This window comes from Diospyros lotus, chromosome 11, assembly GCF_014633365.1.
Source record: "Diospyros lotus cultivar Yz01 chromosome 11, ASM1463336v1, whole genome shotgun sequence".
NCBI classification, from domain to species: Eukaryota; Viridiplantae; Streptophyta; class Magnoliopsida; order Ericales; family Ebenaceae; genus Diospyros; species Diospyros lotus.
Window position 1 is genome coordinate 2,867,183 of NC_068348.1, and position 20,476 is coordinate 2,887,658.

At 42.2% G+C, this 20,476-nt stretch overlaps 1 protein-coding gene across 6 annotated transcripts in view; it reads right to left on the reverse strand.

The window, feature by feature from the left end:
- LOC127812429 (protein SPA1-RELATED 2) overlaps positions 1–19,790 on the reverse strand; it is a 38,337-nt gene extending 18,547 nt beyond the window's left edge. The window contains exons 1-3 of one of the 6 annotated variants that reach the window (XM_052352801.1): positions 19,647–19,790; positions 19,330–19,473; positions 17,286–18,826 (exon numbers count right to left, since the gene is read on the reverse strand). In XM_052352801.1, the coding sequence (XP_052208761.1) occupies positions 17,286–18,773 (1,488 nt within the window). In that variant the 5' untranslated portion in view covers positions 18,774–18,826; positions 19,330–19,473; positions 19,647–19,790. Of the gene's footprint in view, positions 1–17,285; positions 18,830–19,329 lie in introns of all 6 variants that reach the window. The other 5 variants (XM_052352800.1, XM_052352803.1, XM_052352802.1 and 2 more) reach the window with 5 other exon arrangements.
- Positions 19,791–20,476: the final 686 nt, after the last annotated feature.

Sequence of the window (20,476 nt, forward strand, 5' to 3'; positions counted from 1 at the left end):
CCAAGACACTGTTTCGGTCAACCTTGTGGAGGGGACCAATAAGGTTTGTCCTTCTGTTCCCTCTGACCCTAAAGGATCTGCTCCATGGGCGGGTCTATTTAAGAATGCCAAGAAGCAACAGGTTCACGATTTTGCTTTGCCAAAATTTGAGAACGCTGGGGAGATGCTAATAGTTGATCCACTAGAGCTGGATAACGTCGAGAGGGCCCTGGGCTACTGCCTTGTGGGTTATTTTGCTGGGAAATTCCCAGGCAAGCAAGCCCTACTTAAACTCTGCAACTCATGGGAGATCCCATACCAGTATTTCCCTCACTCTAGCAGATGGCTCATTTTTAAATTTGAGGATGCTCAGTCAAGGGATCAGGTGCTTCGGGGAGGGCCATATTATGCGTATGGGCGTCCTCTGTTTCTAAAGGTCATGCCCGAATGCTTCAAATTTGATGAGACAATGGATCTGCACTTGCCTCTTTGGGTCAGATTTCCAGGCCTTCCCATCGAGTTTTGGAACCCAAACCTGCTAGGGAGGATTGCATCAAGATTGGGGGTGCCTATTACGAGCGACAGAAATACTGCAACAAAAGAGAGACTCTCATTTGCTCGAGCTCTCGTGGAAGTTGACGTTTCCAAGGACCTGGTCCGTGAGGTCGTTTTAATGATGCCATGCGGGAAGCTTCGTCACCAGTATGTTGTTTATGAATACGAGCCACAGTACTGTAAGTATTGTATGGTTTTTGGTCACAGTCATGAAGTTTGCAAGACCAATCAGCCAAAGCCGACGCCATCGGAAGAGCCAGTTCCAGCCACTAATCCTGAGGTGGGCAAGGAGGCCCCTGATCCAGTTCCAGCCACTAAAGAAGTTCCCGAGGTGGGCAAGGATGCCCCTAATCCAGCTCCAGCCACTAAAGAAGTTCCTGAGGTGGGCAAGGAGCCCCCTGATCCTGCCTGCTCTCAACAAGAGGATCCTCCATTGAAGGAGCAAGAACAGGTTCCGGTTCCTGTTAATGCCGAAGACCATACTCCGATTAAGGGACAGCCTGAGGTGGCAAATACTGAGGATGAAGGAGAATATGAGGTGGTGGTCTCTAAAAGAACGAGGAAATCTGCCAGATCGAAAGCCGCCAAGCAGAAGATGGAAGAAGAATCCTCTTCAAAGGAGATGGAAGCTTCTGTTACGCCCCAAAGTCAGCCAGATCCCAGGCCTCCGAAGGCTTCAAATCCTACCCAAGCCCGTCCAGGAGCTAAGGCAATCAAGATTCCAATGGAATCAGATAAGGCATCTAAAGCCCCGAATGTTTCTGATAGCCGCTTGGCAGAGAAGTCCGTTAAATCCCATGTCTCAAGGAGGAAGGGCCCTGCCCTTCGTTCACAATCATGATTATCTCTTGCTGGAACATCAGGGGCCTCAACATGCCTCTGAAACAAAATGGGGTTAAGCGCCTCATGGACCAACATCAAGTAAATATTATGTCCATTTTGGAATGCAAGCTAAATCCGTCTAAGCTGCTCAAGATTATGAGCTGGAAATTCCCTGGCTGGGATGAGATAAATAATTTTCAAGTGCACTCTGCTGGGCGCATCTTGGTTCTTTGGGACCCATCTAAGCTCAGCTTGGAGCCATTGGGGATCTCCCCCCAAGTTATTCACTACCACATTCGGTGTAAGATTTCTGGTAGCTCTTTTCATGCAAGTTTTGTGTATGCATTAAACTTTGTGTTGGGCAGGCGTTCTTTATGGCAGGATCTTAGGGACTTCGGGTCTAATCATTTGGGGCCATGGATTGTTATGGGGGACTTTAATTGCGTTCTCCGGGCCAACGAGAAGATCAACGGGGCAGATGTCACCCCTTATCAAACTGTTGGGCTGTCGGATTGCTGCTTATCTACGGGGCTCTCGGACCTACCTTCCATCGGATGTTTCTTTACTTGGACGAACAACTCTGTTTGTTCCAAGTTAAACCGTGTGATGATAAATCGCGATTGGGCTGCTAGCAACCTTATGGGTCATGCCAACTTTCTGCCAGCGGGATGTCTATCAGATCATTCCCCATATGTAGTGTCTCTTCTCCAGCAGCAAAGGCCCCAAAGGAAGCCCTTTAGGTTCTTTAATATGTGGGCGGATCATAGTGATTTCCTCAGCATCGTCAGTTCTATTTTTCATCAACATGTATCGGGTACTAAGCAATTCAGTTTATGTATGAAGCTTAAGCTTCTCAAGGGGCCTCTTAGGTGCTTGAATTCGAAGCACTTCAATCACATCTCTTCCAGAGTGGCTGTTGCAGATAAAGATCTTGAGGAAGCCCAGCTTTTGCACAATGCCCATCCTCATGACCAGAGCCTTCTAGCTCAAATTTCCATGATGCGGAAGCGTGCCTTAAATATCTTTTTTCCAGCAACAAGCAAAATGAAGCTATCTTAAGCTCAATGACAGGTGCACAAAATTCTTCCATGCTATTGTTAAGCGCAATTCTAAGCGTAATTTCATTGCAGCCTTAAGGGCGGATGGGTCCGTTACTTCCTCCTCAGATGAGGTTGCCAGCGAGTTTATTCGATTCTATGAAGGCTTGTTGGGCTCTTCCAAGCTTTGTGAGGCCATTGACCCCCTGATCTTGCATTCTGGGCCCTCTATTTCATCAGAACAAGCTGCAGCTCTTTCCCAAGGTGTTTCCAATGAGGAGATCAAGGCTGCCCTTTTTAGCATTGGGGATGATAAGGCCCCTGGCCCTGATGGGTTTTCCTCCCATTTTTTCAAGCAAGCTTGGCCCATTGTGGGTGAGCAATTTACTGAGGCCATTCACGAATTCTTCTCCTCAGGGTCTCTGCTTAAACAGATCAATCACTCTGCCATTGTTCTTGTTCCCAAGTCAAGGCATGCCAGTTCAGTTGGAGATTTCAGGCCCATAGCTTGCTGCTCTGTAACATACAAGGTCATTTCCAAAATCTTAGCTTCAAGACTTGCTTTGGTCTTGGACTCCATTATTGACAGTTCACAGTCAGCCTTTGTTAAGGGCAGGAACCTAATGGAGAATGTTCATTTAGCCCAAGAGCTTCTTCGAAATTATTGCCGCAAGAGGACTTCTCCTCGTTGCCTCATAAAGGTCGATCTCCGGAAAGCCTTTGATTCTGTTAACTGGGGCTTCCTTCAGCAGATTCTGAGTGGCCTTGGTTTCCCCTCTGTTTTCTCCAAATGGATCATGGAGTGCGTATGTTCGGCCTCTTATTCCATTATGGTTAATGGTGCTATGCACGGTTTTTTTAAAGGCCAGCAAGGCCTTAGGCAGGGAGACCCCTTGTCTCCTTTTCTATTCGTTCTTTGCATCGAGTATTTGTCAAGATCCCTCAAGAAGGCCACAACGAATTCTTACTTTAATTTCCACCCGAAATGTAGCAAGCTGGGCATCTCTCACCTTGCTTTTGCTGATGATTTGATGTTATTTGCTAGAGGAGATGTTACCTCCGTCAGAATTCTCATGGGATGTCTCCGAAATTTCGAAGCTTGTTCGGGGCTGTAATACCCGGGAAGTTATTAAGAGTATAAATGATTTTTAAGGAAGGGTATAACTGGAATTAGCAAAAGAATAAGGCTATATGGCACATTAACGCAGTTTTAGACGATCAAATCAGTCGGAGGGAGTAACCCGGACCTTTGATAGCTAAATAAAATTGTACAGTATCGACAAGTGATTCGAATTATGATTTTTAGTGATGAAAGAAGTGGGATCGGGAACAGTTTTCGGTACAGCTGTCGACCGGGCTAAGAAAACCGAATCGACGTAGGAAACGTCCAGAAGATCAACGGAGCACGTCAAGGACTAGTATTTAATGTGTAGAACAACCCTTAAGCGATTTTAGGTTGAATCAAAAGGATTTAAGGTCAATTTGACCAGCTGGGCCTAAGTGCAGTTTTCTAATTTTGCCCGAGGGAGGTCAAAACGGTAATTTTTCAGGAGTTTCGAGGGCCTAATGAGATGTACTAAACTTGCGGGACATGGTGATATAATTGGATTTATTAGGGGTGCTTTGGAAGGGGGCAGAAATGTCATTTGGAAAGTCAAGGGGGTGAAAGTGCAAATTATCAAACTTGCATAGTGTGAACACAGCAACCAGATTTCGGTCGCCGCAAATCTTTGCACGTGGAGGCCGATCTCGGCGAAGGGATGGCCAAGGGCGACCTGGGGGAGGTGGTAGCCGGCGCGAGGATGCTTGGTGACCAAGTTATGGCCGGTGATTGGCCGGATTTCGACCAGTTTTTGGGTATAAAAGGGGCCGAGGGTTTCGGATTTTGGGGCGTGAAATCGACCTTGTTTTCGAATGATTTTGGGAGAGTGGTTAAGGGGTTTCTGATCCTTGTGTCAAGGAGAAGAAAATGGGAGTGTTTTGAAGCATTTTGGATCAATTTAAAGGCCAAACGAAGCTTGGCCGAGAATGGGTGGCGGACCGCCTTCCGCCGCCTGCAACTGCCCGTTAGGGGCATTTTCCGGTGGCCTTTCGGCCTGAAATTGGTGCCGTTGGGATCGACTTGCAAAGGGCTTCAAGGGGGTGCCCTTATTTCGGCCATCGGAGCAACCGCCGGAGACTGGTTCAACGAGGAAGAAGGTGGTGCGTGCAGTCACGCGCCAGTCTCCACACGCACCCACGCGCCAGGCGCGTGAGGGCGCGTGAAGTGGGCATTTTGGGTATTTCCTCTTCCAGTATTTTTGTTAATTTATTTGAGGATTTATCATGTTGAAACATTTTGGAAAATGTTTGAGGAAATAATTATTTTGGAATTATCAAGGAGAAAATTGGGAGAAAATAGGAAAAATTAAGGAAAATTGAGGAAAATGGATTTTAATGCTTCCTTAATTAAATATGGTGTTTAGGAAGTATTGTGGCTCGAGGTTGAGTATAAGTTCAAGCATTTGGGATTTGGCACGCAAACCGAGGCGTTGCGCGAGGATTGAGGCGATCTGAATACATTCTAGGTGAGTGGTTTGATTCCAACTTTTCCTTGTTTTGGAAGTGTTTTTAGGTGCTTGTGGTGAGTTCTAGTGAGCGGTTATACCCTCCTAGACATAAATTATTTTACAAGGCTTTGCTTATGATCATTGTGTCGATATTCGCTACATTGCATTAACTGTTTTATTTTAAAATGTTGGTGCATGGCGTGTAAATTTTCATATCATTTGGGGTCAAGTTTAATTGTATCGTTGGGTCCGTATGGGGCGGGATGGGGTCTACTTGAGATTGGGACAATGTTAATCCAGGTGAACGGGTGTCACACTGGGGCACTCGAGGGAATAATGTTAAACCAGGTGAACGAGTGTCACGACGGTGCACTCGAGAGATTAACGTTGGACCAGGTGAACGTGTGCCACAGTGGGGCATTCGAGGGATTAAGTATGTCAAGGTGATATCTCGAGTTAGACATGTCTTGCATATTTACGTTTGTCTGAGTATGCCATGCTCGTGTGTCTCTCATGCATTGTATGAACTGTTTTATGCCGTCACTTAGATGTTTATCATCTAACTTGGGCTATACCCCTAGAACGTTTAATGTTCCAGCCAGGAACTGCTGCGAGGGCAAGGATGTGGCCGGTTGAGGGCCAATGGTGCTTAGTTTGTTAAGTCGCTGTAACATTTGAAGGATTTAATATGCATTTCAAATTGTAAATGAACAGTTATATATAGCAATTTTATCATTTGACCTGTATTACGTATTTTGCTATAGAAATAAAATGTAAGAACTATGGTGTTTGGTATTAGTGTATCCGCTGCGTTGTATTAAGACTCGTTTAGTTTAAGATTATTGATCTTGATAGTTAAACGGGCAAGACTGGGGTTCGCGGGGTTCTGTTTCTGCATGTGAAGATTGTTCTTGAAATACCACGCGTGTTTAACTTAAAGAGAAAAAAAAAAAAAAAAAAAATCCCGGGAATACCCTTATAGTGACACGCCTGGCAAGACGGGGTGTTACAGGGGCTGTCTGCAAATGTTCTAAAGTCCAGCATTTTTCCAGCGGGTATAAATGACAGCGATTTAAGCGACATCCTTGCGGCCACCAAGCTTCTCTAGAGGAGATCTCCCCTTTCGTTACTTGGGCATTCCCCTTGCTGCTGTGAAGCTCAAAGTCATGCATTATGGGCCTCTTACAAACAGAATTCCGGACTGCATCAAAGCCTGGACTGCCTCCTCGCTTTCATATGCTGGCAGATGCGAGCTTATCAGAGCAGTTTTGCAGGGGGTTGAGTGCTTCTGGCTTTCTATCCTGCCAATGCCTGCAGCTGTTTTAGAGAAAATCTATAGGATGTGCCGGATTTTCTTATGGAATTCCAAGGCTACTCTTGTAGCATGGCGTGATATATGCCTTCCTAAATCTGAAAGGGGGCTTGGCCTTAAAGACCTTCAGAGTTGGAACTCTGCGTTGCTGATTAAGGTGCTCTGGAATATCCATCGCAAGAAGGACTCCTTGTGGGTCCAATGGGTCCATCAGCGCTACCTTGCCTCTGGTTCTATATGGGAGCTGAGGGCCAAGAGGGATGACTCGCCCCTCATTAAGAGGATCCTTGCCTTACGGGATGCTCTGTGTGCTGCCAAAGGTTCTCCCTCAGCTGCCATTAGTTTGCTTTCGGATTGGGCCAGCGGCGAATCTCTAAATCTGGCTCATCCTTATAATTTCTTCCGGCCGAGGGGCAGCAAGCGGGCTTGGGCTTCAGTTATTTGGAACTCCAGCATCATCCCCAAGCATTCATTCATCTTGTGGCTTTGTGCCAAGGACCGAATCCTTACCAAGGACAAGCTTCGATATATGGATCTCGATGGCAGTTGCCAATTCTGTGGGTCAGCGGAGGAAACTGTGCAGCACCTTTTCTTTCACTGTCCAGCGACTTTTAGGATATGGAATCACATAAGGAATTGGGTGGGACTCTCCCGTGCAATGTCCACTCTTTCTAGTGCCCTCAAGTGGCTGAAAAAGGAGGCCCGTGGCACCTCTTGGCATAGCAAGCTCAAGCGCATTGCGTTGGGCTGCACCGTTTACCACATTTGGACTGCTCGCAATCGCCTTATTTTTGAAGGGCTCCCAGCCCATTTCAATTGTATCATTCATAGGATTAAAACCAGTGTATACAGGGCCATGTTTTCCTTGTATCCTCAGGTTTTAGTTCAATTTGAGGCCCTTGCCATGTTTTGTTAGTTGTTTTGGCAATTGCCTTGTTTCCCGGGTATGCCCGGTGTACATTGTATATTTTTTATCTATATATTTACCTTTCGATCAAAAAAAAAAAATAAGGTGGATTTAATCAACAGATTAGTAGTAGTTTCTTTTATTATCTTTTCCATGAAAAGTTGCAGAAGAAAACTCAATTGCCACCAGATACCCCTCATGCTCATTCCATCAAGACAAACCATTAGTTGAACCAAAATAAGGAAGAGGACAAATTTTTCTTGTTTCAAATAAGCAACAAATAGAGGTTAAGACATCATCAATTTCTCAACAAAGTTTTGAAACAAACACAATAATCCCCATTTTGAAGATTGAAAATCAAAAATATCAAAAGCTTGTATCTTCAACACAAGTGTGCGTGGGGTTTGTCAACTACCGAAGAAAATAGGAGAGAGAAAAGATGGCTTTGCCACCATCAAATAAGATGGGGTTTACTCAGAAAGAGTGTTGTGAGGATATCTTGGGCATTTTTTAAATTTTAACCATTGTCATCTGACAGCAAGGGTGAAGTGAAACAGATTTAATAAAGTCAACAGAGGTCTCTGCCATTTAAAGGAATACAGGGGTACTGCCTACTTTTCACTAAACCTCAGGGATGTCAACTAGGATTTTCCCCAAATAAAAACATGGAATTTCAACAATCATCCATGTGTCCCACATAAAAGTGGTATTGTGCCAAAATACATATTAAAAAGAAAAACTCTACCAATTCACATTTTACAACATCATAGAAAATTATGAATCCCTTATTACTATACAAGTCACATGAAAACAAGAAATACCAAACGTTAAAATAATACTTCTGAGTTGAAGTTGGAACCTCTTCCAATTCAAATGCTGAAATGCAATAAATGTATCATATCAATTACATTTGTGCCACCAACCATGCCTCCTCACAATCTTCTACAACATTCCTTCCTTCAACAATACATCTTTCTCTCCCGATGGACACCAAACAAAGAAAGAAAGGACGCATAGCTCTCTAGCACAATCAATGTGAAGAAGAAAACATAGAGCCTCACCATATTCTTGTACGTGAAAAATCACCCCATTATGAACTCCCTTTTTTCCTCTAGTTATGAATAGGCGATGAAAGAAGCATCCAACTGTCACACACGACGATATTACTCCCTGATTTTCTTTCTTTTGCATGCTGTAATTGCTTGCTTTAATTCTGTTATTGCTTATTATGACTATTGTTTTAATTTCCAGCTATAATAGTTTGCTATTAGAGAATATTCCAGAGGAGGCCCACGTGTAAGGGCTAGAATAGGACAAACCGGTTGTTATAACCGCTTAGGGAAAGGAATCCTCTATGGCTGCGTCCATGTTAAGAGGCCTATAAATCCTTCCTAGACCCTTTGGGTCCATTAACGAGAAAATCAATAGCAATCAGAATCTCTCCCTTACTCTCTTTCTCTATATTCTTCTGTTTCCCTCTGCTCTTTCTCTCTTCCTTCCTTTCTACCTCATTTCATTACTGTTGTCGTTGATTAATTCTAAGTTAACTAGCCAGCCCGAGTCACCAGCCATGACAATTTGGTATCAAAGCGACGATCTTGGTTGGAGTTAATAGAGCATTCTTCCATGGCGGAACGTACCCGCATGAAGAGCTTCAAGTCGCAGCTACAGCAGTTCGGCTTGACGGTGACAGACTTCCAGTGTCGCGTAGAGCAGTTGGAGCGAGGATAGAAGCGCAATCACGAGGCGATCTTAGCATTGGATCGCATGATGGAAAATTCGGTAGGAGAACTTGAGAGAAGGCTCAATGGGGCTCTGTCTCAAATGCGGGAGGATAATGCGCAAATGAGAGCAGAGCTGGGAGCCCAACTCCAACAGTTTATGGTTATGTTCACTCGCCAAAATGCAGTAAGATTGGCCCCCGAGTTTCCCCCTAGAGATAGAACAGAGCCATTAATACCAAACAACAAGCGAGACAGAGTAGCGGGAAATGAGGGAGTTGGGATGGAACTGGAGGGTGATATAAGAAATGTGATGGAAGGTGGACAAGAAGGACAGAATCATCCACAACAACCGGGCTTCCCAATACCTCGGCTGGAGATTTCGATGTTTGACGGGAATAATCCCCGATGGTGGGTGAGAAAATGTGAGAGCATGTTCAATTGGTACAACGTACCTAAGGGAAGAAGGGTAGCCCTGGCTTCAACCTACTTTGATGACCTGGTATACGCATGGTACCAGGGGTGAATAAGGGTCAGGGATAACCCTACATAGGTGGAGTTTACTGATAGGCTATGCGAGAGGTTTGGGGAAAAGAGTATGTCGGATGTTATTGAAGAATTCAATAAATTAAAACAAGTGGGAGAGGTGAATGCCTACCCGAGGAGGTTTGAAGAGCTGAGATCACTAATGATCAACAACAACCCCCACCTCTTGGAAGCTTATTTTATGTCAAGCTTCTTGAGCGGGCTCAACGAGGACCTGAGGCCTATGGTTAAAATGATTCAGCCTAGAATAGTGGAGCAAGCGACAGAAAGTGCACGTCTACAAGAGATGGTGGTGGAGGCCTTGATGAGGAAGCAGAGGCAACAGCACCAGGTTGCCACTGGAAGCGCGTCCCATCAAGGAGAGAAGGTACATAACTGTGATTGGGGTAGAGGCGGTCAAGGTGTTAGAATTTCAGGGGGGCCTAGCTTGGGGGGAAAATACAATGATCCGAGGAGGCAACCAGGGTTATGTTTTAGATGCGGGGATAAATACTATCCCGGGCATCAATGCAGGCGGCAACTATTGTTACTAGAAGGGGATCCAAAGGAGAAATCAGAAGAAGAAGAAGATGAAGATGAAGATGAAAGGGAAATGATGAGCTCGGGGAAAGAGACACGGGTGAAATCTCACTACATGCGCTGAAAGGGGTGACCAATAACAAAATAATTAAAGTAGAAGCGAAGGTGAAGGATGACAATTTGTTGACCTTAATTGATAGTGGAAGCACACATAGCTTCCTGGATTAAGGTTCTGCAAAAAGATTGAGGTGTTCCCTCAAGGAAACTCAACCCCTAAGTGTGACGGTGGCTAATGGGAATAGAGTGATCAATGAGTCAGTATGCCAGGGGTTTAATTGGGAGATGCAAGGTGAGAAGTTTGAAGTGGACCTGAGGTTGCTGCAATTAGGGGCCTGCGATGTGGTACTAGGGGTTGATTGGATGAAAGGAGTGAGCCCCATAAGCTTTGATTTCAATAGGATGGAGGTATCCTTTGACAAGGCAGGAAGAAGAATGACTCACGGGAGGGAGAGAGTTTGGGACTTGTAGGATGATAACTGGGTAGAGGCTCCATCGGGTGTTCAGAAACAATTGGAGCCAACTGACCCAATTGTTTTCCATTGCAGCAGCAGAAGAAGGGGCCGAGCAGAAGCTGTATGGAGAATTATACCTGACTGTCAGCAGCCAGCGATGTGAACTTGACCGGGTACACCTTTAGACCCCTATTGATGAATTGTTGTTAGAGTTTAAGGACTTATTTACTGAACCTGATACTCTACCCCCAACCCGAGCCTTGGACCATTCAATCAACCTCAAACCCAATACTAAACCCGTAAACATCATATCATACCGTTATTCTCCAGTCCAGAAAACAGAAATCGAGAAAATGGTAAAGGAGATGCTAAAACAATCCTTCATAAGGCCCAACCAGAGCCCCTTTGCTTCACCAGTTCTCCTTGTAAAAAAAAAAAGATGGATCTTGGTGCTTTTGTGTGGATTACCGCCAATTAAATTCCTTAACTATCAAAGACAAGCATCCTATACTCTTGGTAGAAGACCTAATGGATGAGTTGAACAATGCCAAAAAAATTTCAAAGCTAGACCTTTGTTCGGGATAGCACCAAATAAGAATGAACCCTGATGATGTCCATAAAACAGCTTTTAGAACCCATCATAGACATTTCGAATTCTTGGTGATGCCATTTGGGCTCACCAATGCACCGGCCACTTTTCAAGCCCTAATGAACCAAATCTTTGAACCCTATCTAAGGAAATTCATACTTGTATTTTTCGATGATATCCTTGTCTATAGCCCAACCCTGAACCAACATCTACAACACCTCAAAACCACCCTAGAAGTCCTTAGATCTAACCAGCTCTTCATCAAAAGGTCTAAGTGTTCCTTTGGGCAAGATCAAGTCGAGTATTTGGGCCATTTGATATCAGAAGAAGGAGTTAGGACTGATCCCAAAAATGTAGAAGCCATGTTAACTTGACACAGCCCACAACAGCCAGGGCTCTGCGGGGGTTCCTTGGCCTTACCAGGTACTATCGCCGGTTTGTTAGAGGATATGGAGTGGTGAGTAAACCTTTAACCAACCTGCTAAAGAAAGGCAATTTCAGTTGGGGCCAAGAGACTGAAGAAGCCTTCGAGAAGCTGAAGATAGAGATGAGTAGAGTACCTGTTTTGGGGCTGCCAAACTTTGCTAAACCTTTTGTGTTGGAGACGGATGCCTGCAGGGTGGGCATTGGGGTTGTGCTGTCACAAGGAGGAAGACCATTGGCATTTTTAAGCCAAGCATTAAGCCCAAGGCATCTGGGATTAAGCATCTATGAAAAGGAGTTCTTGACGGTGCTTATGGCGGTGGAAAAATAGCGGCATTACTTAGAGAATGGGAAGTTCATAATCAAGACAGATCATGAAAGTTTAAAGTATTTGTTGCAGCAAAAATTGCAAACACAGCTGCAAAAAAAGGGGATGGCAAAATTGATGGGGTTAGATTACATAATTCAATATAGGAAGGGCAAGGAGAATGTAGCTGCCGATGCCCGTTCGAGGTGCCAAGAAGAAGGAAGCATGGCTGCAATCACTACCGTAGTACCAGAATGGTACCAAGAAGTTGTCGACAGCTATGAAGCAGATGAACAGGTGAAGAAGATACTGGAAAGACTGGCAATGGGAATTAAGGAGGTTGAAGGTTACACTTTACATGAAGGGTTGATCAAATTTAATGGCAGGATTGCTATTGGCGATAAAGGGGACCTCAAGAAGAAGATTATGCAGTCCTTGCATGAATCCCCTTTGGGAGGGCACTCGGGAGTTCAAAATACTTACCTTAGGGTAAAGCAGTTGTTTCAATGGCCCAAACTAAAGGCTAACGTTAAGAAGTTCATCCAGGCTTGTGACACATGCAAGAGATGCAAACATGAAAATGTGCCCTACCCCGGTCTTCTTCAACCCCTGCCTATACCGAACCAAGCCTAGACTAGCATCTCAATGGACTTTATCAAGGGGTAGCCTAAATCTAAAGGGAAAGATAGTGTGTTGGTTGTAGTGGACAGACTAACTAAATTTGCCCATTTCATAGGGCTGTCTCACCCTTTCACAGCGCAAGAGGTGGCAAGGACCTTTTATGGACAGGGTAGTGGCGCTGCATGGAGTCCCAAGTACTATCATTTCAGATCGTGATAAGATCTTCACAAGTGAGTTCTGGCAATGACTAATGAAGTCTATGGGGACCAAACTTAATATGTCAACAGCATATCACCCACAATCGGACAGGCAAACGAAGAGAGTCAATCAAAGCTTGGAAACCTACTTGAGGTGTGTGTGCATTCTACAACCCAAGAGCTAGCGTCGGTGGTTAGCATTGGCCCAATGGTGGTATAACTCTAACTACCACACAACCCTAAAAATGTCTCCTTTCAAGGCCAACTATGGTTACAAACCTCCCATCCTACTAGCCTTAGAAGGGCAGGCTACTGCGGTCGCTGTGGAAGAATACATGCAGCAAAGGAGGATGGTTTTGCAACAACTTAAGCAGGAATTGGCCTCAGCCCAAAACAGGATGAAGCAATATGCTGACAAGAAGAGGAGTGAGAAGGAATTTGAAGTGGGAGAGAAAGTGTATCTGCAATTGAAGTTTCCCCACCTGAAGGCCCTCACCCAAGGACCGGTGTCCAAACTGAGCCCAAATATTTTGGTCCATACCCCATAGTGGCTCGGGTCGGGAAGGTGGCCTACCGACTACAACTTCCCCAGGGGACCCACATTCATCCGGTCTTCCATGTCTCCTTATTGAAGAAATTAGCTGGGGCAAAACCGGTTAATCCAGCACTGCCCACCAATCCAAAAGAGAAGGAGACTTTGAAGAAGCCTGAGGCCATTCTAGACAAAAGGGTTATCTACCGCCAAGGAGTACCCCTCATCCAAGTGCTGGTGAAGTGGCAACACAGAGAACAGGAAAGCAACACTTGGGAGTACCTACCAAGTCTTCTCGAGCAGTTTCCCACGGCTGCCAGTCTCCTTAGCATTTCTTGAGGACAAGAAATGATTTAAGGGGGAGGGAATTGTCACACACGGCGATATTACTCCCTGATTTTCTTTCTTTTGCATGTTGTAATTGCTTGCTTTAATTTTGTTATTGCTTATTATGACTATTGTTTTAATTTCCAGCTGTAATAGTTTGTTATTAGAGAATATTCCAGAGGAGGCCCACGTGTAAGGGCTAGAATAGGACAAACCGGTTGTTATAACCGCTTAGGGGAAGGAATCCTCTATGGCTGCGTCCATGTTAAGAGGCCTATATATCCTTCCTAGACCCTTTGGGTCCGTTAACGAGAATATCAATAGCAATCAAAATCTCTCCCTTACTCTCTTTCTCTATATTCTTCTGTTTCCCTCTGCTCTTTCTCTCTTCCTTCCTTTCTACCTCACTTCATTATTGTTGTCGTTAAATAATTCTAAGTTAACTAGCCAGCCCGAGTCACCAGCCGTGACACCAACTTCTTCTCAAATCTCTCATTTTTATAGAAGCAACCCATGGTAGCCAGTCAAAAGAAAGCCTAGACATAAACCATGCTTACGCTAAGGAGCCTTATCCTCATTACAACTATGTATGGCTCCAAGAACCTCCTCTCACTAAAAGGTCTCTCAAGGCAAATCTTTTGATCCTTTGAGATGGAGTTAAACTGAAGGCCTAACAAATTAGACATCAAGCCTTCCTCTTCCATAAAAAGTCTATTGCAGTAATCAACACTGATCATCATCTTAGACCTTAATCCACTAGGTGGGATCAGCTACATAAATTCTTGCTCTCCAACCATCCCTATCTATTGTCGTATCTTCTATAAGGTCGTTATATCTCATGTCATGTCAATGGGTTTTCCATCAAGTTTTTTTCCGACCTTTCTCACCCTCTCTTGCTACAAAATTCTTCCATTCCATCCACGCTCCTCGCATGTACATCCATTGGCCTTCCTCTCACATGTCTAAATTATCTTGATCACATCTCATGCATATAATTTTCATTTAGTTAATGCCATTGAAACCTCATTACAAATAATCTCATTTCTAATATTGTCTTTTCTTGTATGGCATCATATTCACTTTAACATTCTCATCTCAATTATGTTTATATTTTGCAGATGTTGGTAATATACACAAAGATGGTCTTACAAAACTTCACTTTGTAAATTAAAATTTACAATCTCATAAATGCTGGCCGCTATTCTCACATTACCATCTGGCATTGATTTCTTGAGTAGCATCCTTAATAATCACCCCTTCTATTTGAACAACCTGCAGTAATCAACATTACCGTTGATTGTCCAAAAAAAGTAACCAACACTACCATTGGATATCAAATCATCCCAACCACTACTTCACCTTGCAAACCAAGTCTCTCAACGATAAGATTGTTTCTCCCATGTCCATTGCCATTTTATGGAAAAACTTCATATTCTTATTTCCTCTTAACAAAATTTCATATTCCACCTCATCAAATCCATCCTTAACTAGAACGCTAGACAACCTCAGCCACAAATAGAACAAATGCCATAAAAACACTTTATCTGCAACAGTTTGAAAAGCAAATCTATTGATTTTTACCACACCATGCATCACCCCAAACAGAATTATCTAATGCTAATGTGTCAAACAAGCTGTGACACAACGCCCCCATGCGACCTACAGCATGCCCATGGCCTGTGGCCCAAGAAATAAAAATTATAAATTTTCAAATTTACAATTGTAAATTGTAACTCTTCATTCATCAAAATTTTCAGAGAATAAAATATTTTCAGAGAATAAAATATATTGAGGCATTATTTATTTAAGCATTCTTTTAGTGTATTATTTGAAATTTGATACATTATATTTTAAATTGTAAGTTTGTATGTACTTTGTAACCCTTCATTTGCCAACATTTTAAAACAATAAAAATAATTTAAGTTATTATTTAGCACAGGCCATTATCATCTCAATGTTTATTTTAAGGGTAAATTGCACATAGGCCCCCCTAAGGTTTGGGACATTTGTAGGGATTCTCTCTTTGGTTTACAACTGTTAGAGGTCTTTGTGATTTACATTTTTTGTTCAGACACCTCTTCCAAAGAAAATTTTAAACTAAGGAAGGGGCATCCAAGCAAAAAAAAGTATATCACAAGGACCTCCAAAGACATTTTTAAACTATAAGGGATCTCTATGTAAATGGCCCAAATCACAGTATATCTGACTGTAAATTACCTTTTATTTTAAATTTTTGTACATTCAAAATTGTAATTTTGTAATTTTTATTTTTTATTTTGTTATAAAAATTGCATCCTAGTAGGCTCACTCAAAAAATCCAGCCAGCCCATTACAGTGTAAGGCCTAGGTACCTGAAAACCAACCCACTAATCATGGCCACACCATTCATCACCCGAAAACAACATTCTCCATGCCTATTGCATACATGAAAGCATATCCCCCCTTCCCCCAAAAAACCATTCCAGAGTATTTTTCAGAAGGTCAAAAAGCCATGAGTATCCCAACCCTCCTCGCAACCTAACTACTATGTTCTCAATTCTACAAACCCACCACCATTCTCTTCCAACTCATGTTACCTTTGGCCATATTTATAACAATTTTCTTCTCCATAAATGACATATGAACTCCTTTGCCCCATCCTCCCTCCAAGAAGTAACAAAAAACAAAAAAAAAAAACAAAAAGGAAAGAGAAAAGAGAAAATCGCTTTAAATTCCCAAGCCACCAATGACACTTGAAATAGCAAACAACGATACAATGGAAGTCAATAGACTAAGCAAAAATGCTTCTAGTCAAATAAGCCTTCCTTCCCTAGTAAATATTTTCTCTTCCAATGATAATGTCTCCTTGTAAACATCTTTATCACCACATCCAAATATTGCCTTCGTTTTAAAGACCAGCCCAAAAGGAGTTCCTTCCCTAGTAAATATTTTCTCTTCCAACCATAATACCTCCGTGTAAACGTCTTTATGACCACATCCAAATATTGACTTGGTTTTAAAGACAAGCCCAAAAGCAGTTCTGCATACAATGGAGGAAGGAACAGGAGCAAAGCAAGCATTGTTTAAGTGGGGTCAATTGACCCATTGATTTTTTATCCTTTATTTTATATATATAATTTAAGGTTAATTATTTGACCTCACTCAAAAATGAAACTACCTTTTATATGATTTTTTTTCTAGCTTTATATTTAGTAATAATCAATTGTTTGAGAAACAAATAGAACATTAAAGATTACGCTATTTATGATTTCATTTTTATCGAATTGGTATTGTTGGATGCCTATTATTAAATTTGAATTATTTAAGCTTATGGTTACCAATGTTAATACTGAAGCGATTATGAATGCTTAATATGAGAATTCATAGTGGGCAATTGTAATAGTATACTTGTACATTTAAGTATTTAGTATATTCACAGCCAAGCAATGATGCCAAATTGCCAATGCCATCCTCAGAGGAACTTTTCAAAATGGCAACTACCCAAAAAACAATAATTCTATCCATCAATGGAAGCTAATTTTTTTCCATGGCAACCCAAGCAAGATTGAAAACTCATTGTCCTACAGAAAAAAGACCAATGACTAATCATATGGAATTTGGATTATGATCTCAATAACAAGGTATATGCATGTATCAAATTCACTAGTCAGAGGAAAAAGCATGGCATTCATAAATCTAAAGACAAGCATTTTTATATTATATCTAATATTAAGATTAGCAGGTCTTGATATCTTGCACTTTTTCAGCATAATAAAAATTATAAAGGCTAATAGTGTAACTCTTTAATGATGAAGAAAATCCAAAAACACAATGTAAAACAATTATGTTACCTCAAAGAGAAAAACACCCAGAACATAGATATTTGACGGAAATGTGCAACCCATCCCACTAAGCTCCTCAGGACTGGTATACCACTTCTCTTCCAATGGATCACCTCCACAAGCAGACATCAATGGAGATGTATCAGATCCATCAGGGCTGGCAGAGTTGCCTTCACTCTTGCATGCACTTCTCAGTCTGTGCTCCTTGTTACGTTCATTCCAGGAATCATGTGAACCAGCAATATTGGCAGTGGAAGCTTTAGAGCCAGATCGTGATGGAAACATGGGCCACTGTCTGACTGAGTTGAGGCTTTCCCCAAACTTTTGCTTCTTTAACACTTGACTAAGATAAGGGTGCATGGCCTGTTCTATTGGCCTTTTCTCATTTCGATCATTTTCTAAGAGACGACTATCTTGATCTATAAGATCCTTGGCAGTTCCTTGCCGCACAGAAGAGCCAATGTATACAACCTGATTTGATGGTAGCAACTTAAAGCAAGAAGGCCGTAGGTCATGCAACATAACTCCTCTAGAGTGAGAGAAATTTACAAGATCCACAATCTGCCGAAATATATACAAGCTCTTGACTTTATCTGCCTTATATTTCCCACCTCTGAGCCATTCTCTCAAAGTGACTCCATCATGAAAACCATTGAGATAAGGCCCCAGTTCACCCCCAACAATACCACGAGTAGGAATCACTGAAGTCTTAATGCTAGAACATAATGGTGCATTGATAGCTACCACAGCATTACTGGCAGCCTTTGAACTAGTCTTGCCCCTAAGCTCCATGCCAGATGCTTCACGAGCAGGACCTTTATATATAACCCCCTTACCTTTTAATGTATTCTTTACAAAATACTGGGAGAACCCAGAGTTGGAAAGAATTTTTGTCCTGATACCTCCACATGGTGTTGAGACATTGCTTGCAGCAGCATTGTTTTCATTATTGGGTTGATGTTCCATGTCATTGTTGTGATCCTCATTTGACGGATTCTGGCTCAATAACTCAGGAAAAACTGTGTAACCAACATCCTCCCATGCACTTGCTGTAGGCTGGCCACAGTCTTGTAGAGCACCTGGCCATGTGCTGGCAGTTCCTATCCCACTTGTTATCTGATAGAAATTTTGCCACTGGTTCTGCCTAGTCTGTGCTTTATCTCTATTGTTGGAGGTTCCCACTATAGGTAAGCTTTGGCTGTTAAAGTTTTTCAGAGTTAACTCTTCAACCATGATCCCTGTATCACCTATAGAATGAGGAGTAGCACATTGATGTTCCAACATGCCGCCTCTAACCAGTTCCTTACCCTCCAAAATAGTTCCAAGTGCAGGGGAGAAGCCCCTATAATATTGGCTCTCACCAGGTGTAGTCATTTCATGTGATTCCAATAAACTGCCACTTTCTGCTTTCAGTGAATGATCACCATCTTTTCCTTGCAGGTATTTCCCACCAACAGCATCTATTGCAGCCACTTCGTCACCCAGTCCTGGCTCCATGCTGTTTGGGCAAACTTCATTCCATCATCTGCTTAATGGAACAGCATAACATTCTGCTATTTTCCAGACCAACAACAACAACAACAACCGAAGAAGAAGAAGAAGATAAACAATGCGTTAATAGAAGTTGTGATGAATTTTTAAAATTCAAAGAATTAAACGAGATAACCCCATTAAATATTCTACAATTCAAAGGGTAGGAAAAAAAAAATGTTCAAAATGTAGTATAGAGCTCAACCAAACGCCAAAAGGAGATGAAAGAAAAAGACAAGAAAATAATGCATACAGGCAACATACAGTAATATCCAACTTGAAGCATTAAGGGCAAGAAATCATGATAACACAGCAGTAACATATGCATGCGTGCATATCGACTTTGCTTGTATAAGGATAAAGCGGGAATTCAAACATTACAGCAGAACAAACTGTCTACAAACTAATTAGCATACCCTAGTGTATTCGATACACATATATATATACATGTAAACACAAAAACAGATGCAAAAAAAAAGCCAAAACACAGGGTTGAATTAACCATTAAACTACAAAGGCTCACCCGCCAAAACAGCGCAATACAGTTCAGAGCAGCTTCCAATTTACCCAGCAACCAAACAAGAAGTCGTCAAACTCCAATACTGTAAAGAAATCAAAATAGTTCGGCATAACAAGCAGCGGAAGGGTATTGAACCATTGAGCGTACCTGATCCATAATCGGGATAATCAAGCAAGAAGATGCTGTAATTGATTGAGGAAAACCAGAAATAGAGAGCGCAGGAGGGGGGAAATTTTATTTTGCGAAGCGAGAAAATAGAAACCCTAGACCTGCAACGTGTGAACAAGGCGAAGGAGATGAGACGGGTAGCTCGTACTTACCTCAAATGGCAAAAGTATCTGTATTCTCTGCCACCCACACGTTTGTTTCTGCCTTCGGCAATATGGATCAAACCATTCAAATTAACATTGCAAATCGGCCTTCCTGGGTAGATTGGCAAGGCCGAAAGGTAAACTCCGTTTGCGCCCTATAAGTTTTCGAATATATCACGCAGCACCCCTTATTTTTGTGAAATTGCAATGGTTCCCGCTCACTCAATGGATTAGGCCCACCAATTCACGTGTTCGTTGAGAACACGACATATGACGCGGACCACGACTTATTTTGGCAGGCACATTGGATAAACGAGCTCTGCGAATTTGGCACAAAAGAGTCATTCTCATTCACGAGTTAAATGAAAAGTTAAGATAAAGTATGTAAATAATAGTAAGGTTGGAAAATGCAAACCTTAGATGAGATTCCTACTCTATTTATACTTGCTCGAGATAATCCCTTGTGGGGATTTGATTCAAATAATTGTTTTCGGTGTTGAATAGTTGATCTTAGTTTAATTTTGAAAAATTAGTCTTATTATATGCAATTATTATTATTATTATTATTATTATTTTGAGATTATATAAATGAACTCCAATAAAAATGTCCCCCTCAAATTATCTAAGAGTTTTCACTATCAAAACAAGTTTTTAACCTATATCTGGTCCAACAAAAAACAAGGATAAGTCGAGCCCACAAAATAGACAAGGCTAATGTTGGGCCATAAATAAATGAAGTCAAGTTTGGCTTGTAAAAATATAAATGCGATGTTGGCCTATTTGTAACAACATTGTCTATTTCTTATTTAAAGTCTTATATGGTAGATCAAAGGTTAAAA